The sequence below is a fragment of the Hemiscyllium ocellatum genome, chromosome 33, assembly GCF_020745735.1.
Source record: "Hemiscyllium ocellatum isolate sHemOce1 chromosome 33, sHemOce1.pat.X.cur, whole genome shotgun sequence".
In the NCBI taxonomy this organism is placed as follows: Eukaryota; Metazoa; Chordata; class Chondrichthyes; order Orectolobiformes; family Hemiscylliidae; genus Hemiscyllium; species Hemiscyllium ocellatum.
In genome coordinates, this window is record NC_083433.1 from 10,986,661 (window position 1) to 10,998,875 (window position 12,215).

Here is a 12,215-nt window from a genome sequence, read left to right on the forward strand (position 1 = left end):
CAGACAGGGTAGAGCAAGGGGCCAGAGTGTGCTAGGGCCTGTTACAGTAAGAGTGCTGCTGTTAATAACTTAGTCAGAGCTGCATGGCAGTCATTGTTCCCTCACAGGTTGGAACACCAAAATTTAAAATTGGGATCCGCACCTGGGGTTTCGACCACACTTAGGAAAGTCTTATGGCAGCTACTGTCAGATAGTATATTAGACATAACTCACTTGTAATGGACTCTTACGGCAATGCTATATAGTTAGAGACTGAAATAGATGGCTGCTGTGACAAGACACTACAACTGGTGAGAACTGTTAACAGTAAATTGACATACATGGGATGAACAGTAACATCAATTCAAACTTGTTGTGTGGCCCTGTGCTGTGCATTTGTTGAAATTATGAAGGTAAATAATGGGAGAGACAGAGGCCATGAGAAAAAGAGACCATAAGAAAGACAGACAGTCTGAGTTAGAGAGAGACCAGCAAATCAATGGTTGCTAACACATGAATCAAAATATTGTCATGGCTGGAAATCAGAAATAAAAATAAAATCACTGGAAATACTCAGCAAGCAGGCATCTCTGACCTGTAATTTTACCTGGGATTCTCTCTTCATTGATGATGTCTCACTAGCAATTTTGCCTAACTAGCAATGTTGTTAGCATTAGTTAACATTTGCTAAATGAGGGCAAGGAGAGAGAGTTATGAACCAATATAGCAAAACCTTGCAACAATTAATATCCGACCTTAGAAACAGTCTTGTAGCACATGAATTGAAAAAAGCACAGTTGGAAACAGGAGGAGAAAGTGCTTCACAAAAGTGAATATTTGCACAGAAGATTACACTCACTGTTTGCTGACTGAGCAGCAGGCTGCGAAGCTGTGGGTTAGCCCCAGGGTTGGGTGGTCTGAGCAGGGGTCCGGTCTGCTGTGGAGCCGGAGGTGGATTCTGAGGAGGGCCACCTGACTGTTGCTGCTGTGTCACAGCCTGGGCTTGCTGCTGCGCTCTAAGCTGCATTTGCTGCTGCTGTTAGAGACAGAATAAAATTATAAGCAATACAAATTAAAATGCTACGGAGAGTGCACAAGTGGGACGAAATGGAGTGGGCAGAACAGGTAGCAGATGAAGAATGGTGGAGGGAGGGGCAGGCGCTGTGGGGAAGAGAGAGTGGAAAGGGATAAGAGGGAGAGTGGGAAAGAGGAAAGGGGGGAGCATGCACACAGAGACACACACACAGACACACACACAAGCAGTTGTATTAATAAGTGAGTATCAAAAAGCATTTTAAGTTAAAGGTTTTCACATTTTCTGCAAAGGCTGTAATTTTGTGACTTATGCATGATCAGATGTTATTTCATTGCACTTGCATGCCATCCTGTGTTCACAGTACTGAGATAAGTGACAACCAAAATTATAAAATGGTGAAATTCCGAGTGCTGTCAACAGCAGCATAGCAGAATCCAGAGCTCAGCGCGGCAAGCAAATCCAACCTGTGTTTGCCAGGCATAAAATTGTAACCTGTTTCTCTGACAACTTATTTGACGATTCGTACTAAACTCATTCCTTGGGCTGGAAATGAAGTGGGATGAATGCGGGTGGTGATGCTCAATAGGAAAAAGGGAAACTCTGATCCATTCCCATGATTATCTGTTAATCCATTGATAAACACTCATGAGCCTAGATGAACAGAATGGGACTAGGTTGTATATGAAGAAACATGAAGGACCACTTGCAACAGGTGAACAGGGAAATTCTTGCATGTCAATTAACTCTCATCACAAAGATCTGCAAAATTAATGGTCACCCACGGTTCAGTTGTACAATGTCACCTCAAAACTCAGTTATAGTTTTACTCCAGAATTGGAGTATAAAATAAAGATGACACAAGTCTGGTAGAAAACTGCCTGTGCTGCCCGGATGTGCTACTTGTCAGAGATGTTAATCCAAGGCTCAATTTCCCTTTCAGGTTGTTGTTAAAAGATCCCATGTCTATCACTTTGAGGAACAGGACAGCTCTCCCTGGTTCTTGGCTAATACTTGTAGAAGTTCGAGCAAAATTGGTGTTGCAGTACAGAAAATCCAACAATGACTAAATGCCCAAAGCTGTGAGGTACTTTCAGGCATACCAAGGTAATGGAAGATACTATACAAATGTTGTTACCAGTGAGTCAAGTTTATTCCGTAGGTTTTGTACAAGTTTTATGCAGTTTGTAAACACTGGAGTTCCTGACAATCATAAGTGCATCAAAGCAGATTTAGTATTGACAGGCATGCCTAGCTCCAAACAGTTGCTCATTAAATAAAGGGGAATTTACACACAAGCTAAAGCTTCAAATATCAAATAAATGTGTACATTTCCAGACAGCAAGAAAATAAAATGTAAAGCACCCAGTACACTAACCAGATTCTGCTGCCGCTGTTGGTCATCCATTGTTGTAACTGTATGAACCTGAGGTATTGAGGTGGTCACTGGCTGACCTGGCATCTGCAAGGTGGACGAAAGTGACAAGATATCAGGGAGAGAAAATAAAAGCATTTTACACATTTAAAAATATGTAAATTCTCAATTTTTTCTCAAAAAAATTAAGTACAGATCAAATCAATTTAAATTTCTTTTGCCTTTGATTCACTCACTTATACAAGCTGCAAACGTCTACCACAAACTATATTCAGTCATTGATTCTACAAGCCCAAGAAACAATCCTGATCAAATTCGACACAAACTAGAAAGGACCAGGAAGGAGAGGGAGTTTTATCCAGTCAAACTAAGTCCATAATTCTATATGAACTTGTGTACTGAGTGAGCTAATCTCAGCCAAGACACTAACAGGCATCATCCCTGGATCAAATTGCTACACCGTGACTTTTAGGAAGAGCACATGGATGTTGAACACCTAAAGGATTGGGTTTGACTGCGGTGCCTGCTCTGCCCAAATAGCCTGCAATTCTGTGTCAAGATTTGCAATACACTGTACCATTCAAAATATGATACAGGAATGTAGGATCATTCATACCTGTTGCTGTTGCACTCCTTGAGAGACTGGCATTGTTCCAGGCTTCTGCATAAATGCTGGGTTTGGAATAGACCCAGTGCCCAGTGGCTGTGTTCCACCCATTTGCTGCCAAATTTAAGAACATAATGATGACAAATAAATTTATTATCAAGCTTGAAACACTGTTACACAAGTGTGTAAAGTATAATTTACTTGTTGCCTTTCTTCCATTCTTAAGAGTGAGGGGTTTTAATATTACATAACAAAAACAGAAATTAACAGTCTACTTCCAGAAGAAAGTCAAGCATGATGGCAGTAGGATAATAAAATGAAATATTGACACCTCTCCTTAGTTTAGGAACTCATTCTAGGGGTTGCAAAAATGAAGTCCAGACTTTCTTTCCACCTCCTAAAGAATATGTATGGGACCTCAGAACACATGACCCAAACTAGTATGGACTAGTACACAAATTCAAGCCATCCACCCTTGCAGACAGCTAAATGAATATGCTCATTCTACTTTTCCAAGATAATGCAAAAGCTCAAGACTTGCATGACTGGGTTAACATACATGAATGCACTAAGCACTCAGCTACAAGTAAACAAAATGGATGGGTACTCGTTTTAAAAAGGCATTACCTAGGTTGAAAGATGAATCATTAACTAGAATTTTTAAATCAAACTGCTTACATTTCTCTGCTGTTCAATTTTCTGCTGTTGTGCTTTCTTGTGGTTGGTTATGACCAGTCGGATTCCATTCACAAAGCCACTCTGATCATTTGGGATCAAACCCATGAAGATTTTTTTCTTGGAGGAGTACAGCAGCATCAAGACACGGACCTCACAAGGAGCACTGTGTGGGAAATGGACACAGCCTGCCTGGAAGAAACAGTTCCAAAATACACGGTCATTGCTGGATGGAATCCTGCATGGGGATGCATGTAGCTACTTCTAACCATTACAAAATAGATATGTTACTTGCCTTTACTAAATCCTTAGCCTACAATTCCAACCTGTTACAGCACAGTGGCATTTCTATTCATACATCATTTATTCTTCAGTAGCTTCCCTTTTGGATCACAAAAACAAATCTTGCTGGATATATTTAGAAGGCAGGCAGGCAGCAATGTTTATATTTCAAAATGTCCTGCATCCACAGTGTTTTGCTTTTGCCTTGTTCTGTTCACTTACTTTGGCGATAACCTTCCTCCTGTAATTGGTGCAATCTGCCCTCCCATCAGACCTCCAAGGTACACTGGGAGGAGAATTGTAAAGGGTCTTAACACTGGCATGGATCAATTGAGCTAAATGTACAAAGCAGAAACTGGATATTCTTTTCTAGGAGACTTAAATGCCACTTTAAAAATCAGGGGTCATCCACTGAAGTCAGATGAGGCAATTTGTTTTTCCCTCAGTAGGTCATTAATCTTCAAGATACTCTCTAAAGTAGTGATGGAAACAGAGTCTTTGCATATTTTTAACACAAGGGAAAAATTTAATTTGTCAATGGAATGAAAGGTTATTAAGGATAGGATGGAATGTGAATTTGTGGTTTCAATAAGATCGTGATTGATTTGATTGTAAGGATAGAGGGATCAAGTGATCTACTCTGCCCCATGTTTGTATGGTCCCATCTATGCTCAGGAAAAATCAAGTAATTGTAAAATAATTTACAATAGGAGAGAGACAGTGGGTGTTCATTAAATGTCCATAATACATGATTAAAAGGTCACATTCCACAATCAATACAATATACACCTGAAGTTTGATTTTGTAGTTATCAGGCTGATCCATCAAGCCTCCAGCTTTTCAGTTGATAGCAATCTTTCTTCTGCATCACTCCATTCTCTATTAGCAACATAATAGTCATTGCTCTGAATTCCTATTGCTCCAATTAAATCCCCATATGTAATATTCTTTGTGGCATTTCATCCACACATCCTTAAAAGCATGTTAGTCACTGTGTCCTAATTCAACGTACCCTTTTCAGGGACTTCAAGTACATTAAACTGCCTCAGTTTTCACTTCCTGTCACAACATGCATCTAAACTTGGCTTCATCCAATAACAGTTGAAAAATGTGTTGCTGGAAAAACACAGCAGGCCAGGCAGCATCCGAGGAGCAGGAGAATCGACGTTTCTGGCATAAGCCCTTCTTCAGGAATGAGGCTGGTGTGCCAAGTGGGCAGAGGTAAATGGTAGGGGGGAGGGAATTTGGGGGAGGGGCACTGGGAATACGATAGGTGGAAGGAGGTGAGGGCAAGGGTGATAGACCGGAGAGGGGGCGGGGGCGTAGAGGTCGGGAAGAAGGTTGCAGGTCCAGAGGGCGGTGCTGAATCCGAGGGTTGGGGTCAAGAGGATGCCCCTTCTCCGGCCTATCACCCTCACCTCCTTCCACCTATCGTATTCCCAGCGCCCCTCCCCCCCACCTTTTATCTCCACCCACTTGGCACACCAGCCTCATTCCTGAAGAAGGGCTTTTGCCCGAAACATCGATTCTACTGCTCCTCAGATGCTTTCTGGCTTACTGTGTTTTTCCAGCACCACATTTTTCAACTCTGGTACTTCAGCATCTGCAGTCCTCACTTTCTCCTAGTTCATCTAATAACAATCTTCTTGTTCAGCTCCAACTTCCACTTCAATCTGAATCCTGTCCCTCATTATGAAACTGGATTCTAGACTGAGATTTTTCAACAAAACAAAAACAAGCTCATACAGCACAGAAACACATCCTTCGGTTCAGTTTGTCTGCATGGACCAGAAATCCCAGTCTGACCTAGTCCCGTTTGCCAGCATTTGGCCTGTATTACTCTATACCCTTGCTACTCACGTACCCATACAGACACATTTTAAATGCTCTGATTGTATCCACCTCCACTACTTCCTCTGACAACTCATTCCATCCAAATAGCACCCTCTGTATGAAAAGGTTATCCCTCTGGTCCTTTTTAAATCTTTCCCCTGTCACCTTAAACTTATGCCCTCTAGTTTTGAAAAAGAAAAAAAGAGAAAGACTTTTGGTACCACCCTATCCATGCCACTCAGGATTTTCTAAATCTCTACAAGGTCACGCCTCAGCCTCCAACACTCCAGGGGAAAGGGGCCAGACTATTCAGCCTCTCTCTCTTCAATTTAAACCATTCAGTCCCATCAACATCCTCGCAAATCTTTGCTGCACCCTCTCTAGTTGAACAGTATTCTTCCTATAGAAGGGTGACCAGAACTGTACGCAATATTCTAAGAGGGGCTGGATGTATGTTTGCTCACTGAGCTGGAAGATTCATTTCCAGATGTTTCATCATCCTAAGTAACATCTTCAGCAGCCTCCAAGCGAAGCACTGCTGATAATTCCTGCTTTCTATGTTTAGGTTGGTGATGTCATTTCCTGTTCTTTTTCTCAGGAGGTGGTGGATGGGGTCTAACGCGATGTGTTTGATGATAGAGTTCCAGTTGGAATGCCATGCTTCTAGGAATTCTCGTGCATGTCCCTGTTTGGCTTGTCCAGAGTCAAAGTGGTGTCCTTCCTTACCTGTACGTAAGGATACTAGTGAGAGAGGGTCATGTGTTTTGTGGCTAATTGATGGCCAAACAGACACATGCACAAGAATTCCTAGAAGCATGGCATGCCAACCGGAACTCCCTCAACAAACACCGAGTTAGACCCAATCTAACACCCCCTGAGAAAACAAACAGGAAATGACATCACCAACCCAAACATATAAATAGAAAGCAGGAATTATTAGCAGTGCTTTGCCTGGACGCCCACTGAAGATGTTACCTAGTAAGGTGACAAAACATCTGGAAATGAATCTTCCAGCTCAGTGAGCAAACCTACATCCAGAACCTCAACCTGAGCTACAAATCTTCTCAAAATTCTAATAGAGGCCTCACCAATGTCCTGCACAGCCGCACAATGACGTCCAAACTCCCATGTGTCACTCAAGAATCAATGAATTTAGGAGGACCCCTTTCCGGTACTTACAAAACCATTGGCCATGATCCGATACAGTCCCTTTAATGACTCCAAATCCTTGTTTGTGAACTGAAACTGGACCATTCGAGAATTACGGAATAAATGTCCAAGTGTTGTCTAGATAGTATCAAAAGAAAAGAAAAGACAAGAACAAAAACAATTAACACAGAAAATTAGAACCTTTTGAGAAGAAATTCTTTCCGTCACTACCCTCCTTGCCCCCAATTATTCCATAATATTTTTCTCCACCACCTTGGATGAAGCTAAATTATTTGCATTTGATGGTCATTGCTGCTTATACAATAATTCACTAGCAGGAGACAACAGTTTTGGATGGATGGGGAGTATCAAGTCGTGATACTGTAACCATTCTGAGAATGGGGAAGGCTCGACAGGCTGGTTGATCTTTTGCTGTCTATCAATTTTACATGCTTGGAAAACAGATAGACATTTCCTTATGGTCAGTGCATAATCACCAAAACATTTACATGCAAAGAACATTCTAACTTTACTGTCCCCTGATGTTGTAGCACGTGACAAGGAGATTTCTGCAAGCATGGCTGAGGTAGACAGAAGATTCAATTTTCCATCCATCCACAAAGTGCTTTATTTTTATTTGATGACGCTCTATTCATAAAACATCTGCAAGTGAGATATGCAGGGAGCAGCAGATGACAAACAGGCAGAGAAAAGAAGGACAGGAAACAGATCAAATGCAAAGTATCAACTCTTCTAACTACAGAAAATATACCCACATATTGCAGTAATTGGATTTCCTCTACATTGTTTGCTCACCTAACTTTTGCATTCCTGCACACACCTTAGCACTGTCTGCCATCAAATTCTTTCAAATGAACAGCCTGTAAACAACGTGTTATATTCAAATCTGGAAAATCCAATCCTCACTTACTTACCAATAACTGTTGAGGAATGAGCTGCATGATAAGTTTCTGAGGCCACTGGTCTGTCTTTCTGTAGAGAAATTAGGTAGAGATAAAAAAGAAGTTGGTGGTGGGAAGGAGGAAAAAAAAACTCCTGTAAAACAGTCTACTGCCATCAACCAGTTTTCAATTTTTTTTGTTTTTACAGTCAGCCAGACCTTGCTAAAAAGAGCAATTTAAAATTGACAAATAGGAAGAGGGAACTCATTGGTCAGAGACTTTGTAAATTTTATTTTGAAATAGTTAGCTCCTGCTGATGCAGTGAATCAGGAAGTCCGTGTTAAAGATGTCGTTGTCTTCTGCTCACTACCCGATTCCCCACTTTACCCAGTGCACCTCACTTTTTCCCCTTCTGGCACAGAGCAGCAAGTGAGATAGTGAGGGGTCAGGGTGCTGAGAAAGTTGACAAGATGAGCAGGATAGTGAGACAAATTAGGAATGGAGCAAAAACAATATACAGGAATCTAAAACACAGTCTCAAATTGAGTGCATCACTGGAAAGTGATACTTATTCTTTTCTTTAAAAAAAAAGGAGAGAGATGGTGATAGAACGGTAGGAAAGATTACCAAGGGTGATGATGAGACAAAATAGCTTTTAAAGAAAATGACGCCACTGGCATGGATTGTTTTACAGCAAGTGCGCCCCCTGCAGCTGCAGTGCAGTAAACACAGTTTTTAGAAACCAAATAGACAGAAAGGATGCAGACAAAAGAAAAGTCATGAAATGTTAGAAATACACAGCTGTGTTGATATTGAAGATTAAATAGGTTGACGTTGGAGACAAGATGTTTTACTGACATGTACCCTCACTCAAAATGCTAACACCTTCAGTCTGCTGCACATATCCAGAACTTTTCCCTTTTATTAAACCTGGATGATATTACTTTAAATATACTTTCTGATCAAACAAGGCTGATTAAATTATCTGAAAGGAGCTTTTCAGTCAGTGTACTAAGAATTTAAAATTTTAGCAGATAGTCTTGACGCTTCAATTTTAAGAACAGCAGTTTCTGCTCTGAATCTCAGCCTCTCTTACAAATCAGTTGTTTGTGAGATCATTAATGCCATCGTACAGAAATAATGAAAGATCAACACAGAGGCTTCTGATACAAGTTTTAAACTCTCTGAAGACATATTGGATATGGAAGCTTTGCAGTATCGAGGGGGTGATGATTTTAAGTTCTGCCCTTTTAAGGTTGATGTGAAAGATCCCAATACATTCTTTCGGGGAGAGCGGGTAAGTTCTTGGTGTATTTATGCATTCCTCCATCAATAATTCATTATTCATCACTGCTCAGAAGAACATATTGCAGACAAATTGACAGCCATGTTTCACAAATTACAATGGTGAATCCACTTAGAAAATTGCTCCATTAGTTGTAAAACATTTTGGGAGGATAGAAACCTTGAAAACACTTACATTTTATTCTTTTACTGAATCAAACAGATTGGAGGTTTCATTCCCAAGTCTGCGCTAGATCGGAGTTAGATTAGATTAAATTACATTCCCTACAGTATGGCAACAAGCCCTGAGGCCCAACAGGTCCACACCGACCCTCCGAAGAGTAACTCACCCAGACCCATTCCTGTATCCTATATTTAAACTTGACTAATGAACCTAACACTATGGGCAATTTAGCATGGCCAATTCACCTGGCCAGCACATCTTTGGATTGTGGGAGGAAACCAGAGCACCCAGAGGAAACCCACACAGACACAGGGAGAATGTGCAAACTCCACACTGTCAGTCACCCGAGGCGGGAATCGAACCCAGGTCCCTGGTGTTGTGAAGCAGTAGTGCTAACCACTGAGCCACCATGCCGCCTCAGGGCAATACCAATGATAGTTACAGAATTTCAAGTGCAAAGAAAGAGTGCAGTGAGTGCTTGTGTGAAAATTGGACAAGGAAAAAACCGCACTCAGCTATGAGGTCCACCTATGCCATCAGCTCAGATGGGCATTTGGTTGAGCTACTAAGAGAGTTATGAATACCCAAAGAACTTCATTCCAAAAAAATTCCAGTGTGAAACGAGGAAAAAGCATGCTTATTTTTTCAATACAATCGGACTTTTAAGTAACATTTTTCTGCTCTCATACTTACAGGTTCTCCCCTGGGGTGACATACACCTGGCAAGGAAGTGATCGTGTCAGTTTTGCGTTCAAATCCACCGATGCAGGTTTGGGTTTCTAGGAAAGTTGCAGCGCAAAAGAAATTCAAATCGGGAACTTTCAAAGTCTTGAATGTTATAATTCCAAAAATAGTCCATGACAATGGCTACAGTATTTTTAACTATCACTGTAAAAGAACATTTCAGCAACACCAAGTAATCTTGTAATGCAACTACAAGCTGATTATATATTTTTTTAAAAAACTATAAAAAACTGCAGATGCTGGAAATCAAAAACTGCAGATGCTGACACACCTGCTGAGTTTTTCCAGCAATTTTGGTTTTTGTGTGTAATTATATATGTCACCTTTTCAAAATATTTTCTTTGCTGGGTGGTAAGAGAAGTTTCTAGTAATTGAATTATAAAGCTCATCATAGATACTTTAACACCTTTATATTTATGATGCAGTTAGTGCTCCTTTAAATTTGCTCACTCCTCTGGCATCACGATCAGTCAAAAATAAACAAAACCAGATATATCTCACCTCCTGCCACTCCAAGACCCCACTCCATGCTAGGATCTTATTGGCCACTGAGCTAGGTGCCACAGTAACTCCAACCACATTTCCAGCGCTGGCTCCAACACCTACAGTCTGCTGAAAGAACAGAGGACAAGTGCACACTGAATATGTAGTAACCCTGAGCACCAAGCTGCACCCCATAGCCACCCATTCCCAATGCACCAGTACAATATTGCTTTCCTTTTCTGCCAGACATTGAACAGGTCTGGTTGTAGCTCTTCCTTACTCTAGACCCAAACATCAGTGTGTATGTGAAAGTGGCTGAGGTAGTTGGTTAGCTCGCTGATCTGCTGGGTTATCGTGCAGACATTTCATTACCATACTGAGTAACATCATCAATGCAACTTCCATGAAGCGTTGTTGGCCCATCCCGCTTGGTTTTTTAAATGTGGTCCAGTCTGTTGAGGAGTGTGTCACAGCCTGGTCTTCTCTGCAGCAGTTTGCACACCAGGTCTGTGTGTCTGTTGACGGCCTTTTTTGGTAATGAAACGATAATCTAGCAGCTTGACAACTAACCAACTACCTCATCCACAACCTGAGCTACAGATCTTCCAGAAAACCTGAAAGTGGTGTCAGCAGTTTAGTTGTGAACAGGTGGAGAGCATCATGAAAGAGTCTGCTCCTGCATCCAAAGAAAACCCGTCAAAGTTAACTTTAATTGTATGATGTGGTAATATTACCAGACAAGTAATCCAGGACCCTGGACCAAATTCTCCAGACACAAATTCGAATCCCAAAGTTAGCTAGAAGAACTTGAACTCAATTAGTAAACTTAGTCTCATTGATAATAAGCATTGTAGAACCTAATTTACTAGTATTCTTCAGCGGAAGAAATAGATTCTTATTTGTGTAGTCAACACGCAACTCAATAAAGGGGAAGCCCAGCATGTTTGTCTTATGCACTAAGACGTATTTCAGCCAAAGATGCTGAATGGACGATCCACCTCAGCCTCCTCCTGAAGTCCCGTATCAGGTGCCAATCTTTAACTAATTCATTTCACTGCACATGTCAATGAACAACTGAAGACTCTGGACAGAGTCAGGAGTTTTATAAATTATGAAAACACACTCTTCAGTCCAAGCCAACGATGTGCCCAAACTAAACTAGCCCCCTGGTGCTCACCCTGCACCCTACCAAACTTCGCATAAACCAAATCATCTGCCGACATTTCTACCAACTCCAAACGGACCCCACCACCAGGGATATAGTTCCCTCCCCATCCCTTTCCACCTTTCGCAAAGACAGTTCCCTCCGTGACTACGTGGTCAGGTCCACGCCCCCCAACAACCCACTCTCCAGTCTTGCCACCGCAGGAATCGCAAAACCTGCGCCCACACCTCCAAGGCCCTCAAGGAGCCTTCCACATCCAAAGTTTTAGCTGCACATCCACCAATATCATTTATTGTATCAGTTGCTCCCGATGCAGTCTCCTCTACATTGGGGAGACTGGACGCATCCTAGCAGAGCGCTTTAGGGAACATCTCTGGGACATCTGCACCAATCAACCACATCGCCCTGTGGCCCAACATTTCAACTCCCCCTCCCACTCAGCCGAGGACATGGAGGTCCTTGGCCTCCTTCACCACCACTCCCTCACCACCCAAGGCCTGGAGGAAGAATGCTTCAACTA

General features: G+C 41.8%; 1 protein-coding gene across 4 annotated transcripts in view; it reads right to left on the minus strand.

Annotated features, from left to right (window-relative positions):
* The window catches only part of med25 (mediator complex subunit 25), a 40,994-nt gene that overhangs the window by 7,579 nt on the left and 21,200 nt on the right, over nt 1-12,215 (minus strand). Inside the window, exons 11-18 of one of the 4 annotated variants that reach the window (XM_060849498.1) lie at nt 10,549-10,656; nt 9,997-10,082; nt 7,869-7,926; nt 6,964-7,071; nt 3,673-3,861; nt 3,004-3,108; nt 2,391-2,474; nt 839-1,015 (exon numbers count right to left, since the gene is read on the minus strand). In XM_060849498.1, coding sequence (XP_060705481.1) covers nt 839-1,015; nt 2,391-2,474; nt 3,004-3,108; nt 3,673-3,861; nt 6,964-7,071; nt 7,869-7,926; nt 9,997-10,082; nt 10,549-10,656 — 915 coding nt within the window. Of the gene's footprint in view, nt 1-838; nt 1,016-2,390; nt 2,475-3,003; nt 3,109-3,672; nt 3,862-6,963; nt 7,072-7,868; nt 7,927-9,996; nt 10,083-10,548; nt 10,660-12,215 lie in introns of all 4 variants that reach the window. The other 3 variants (XM_060849499.1, XM_060849496.1, XM_060849500.1) reach the window with 3 other exon arrangements.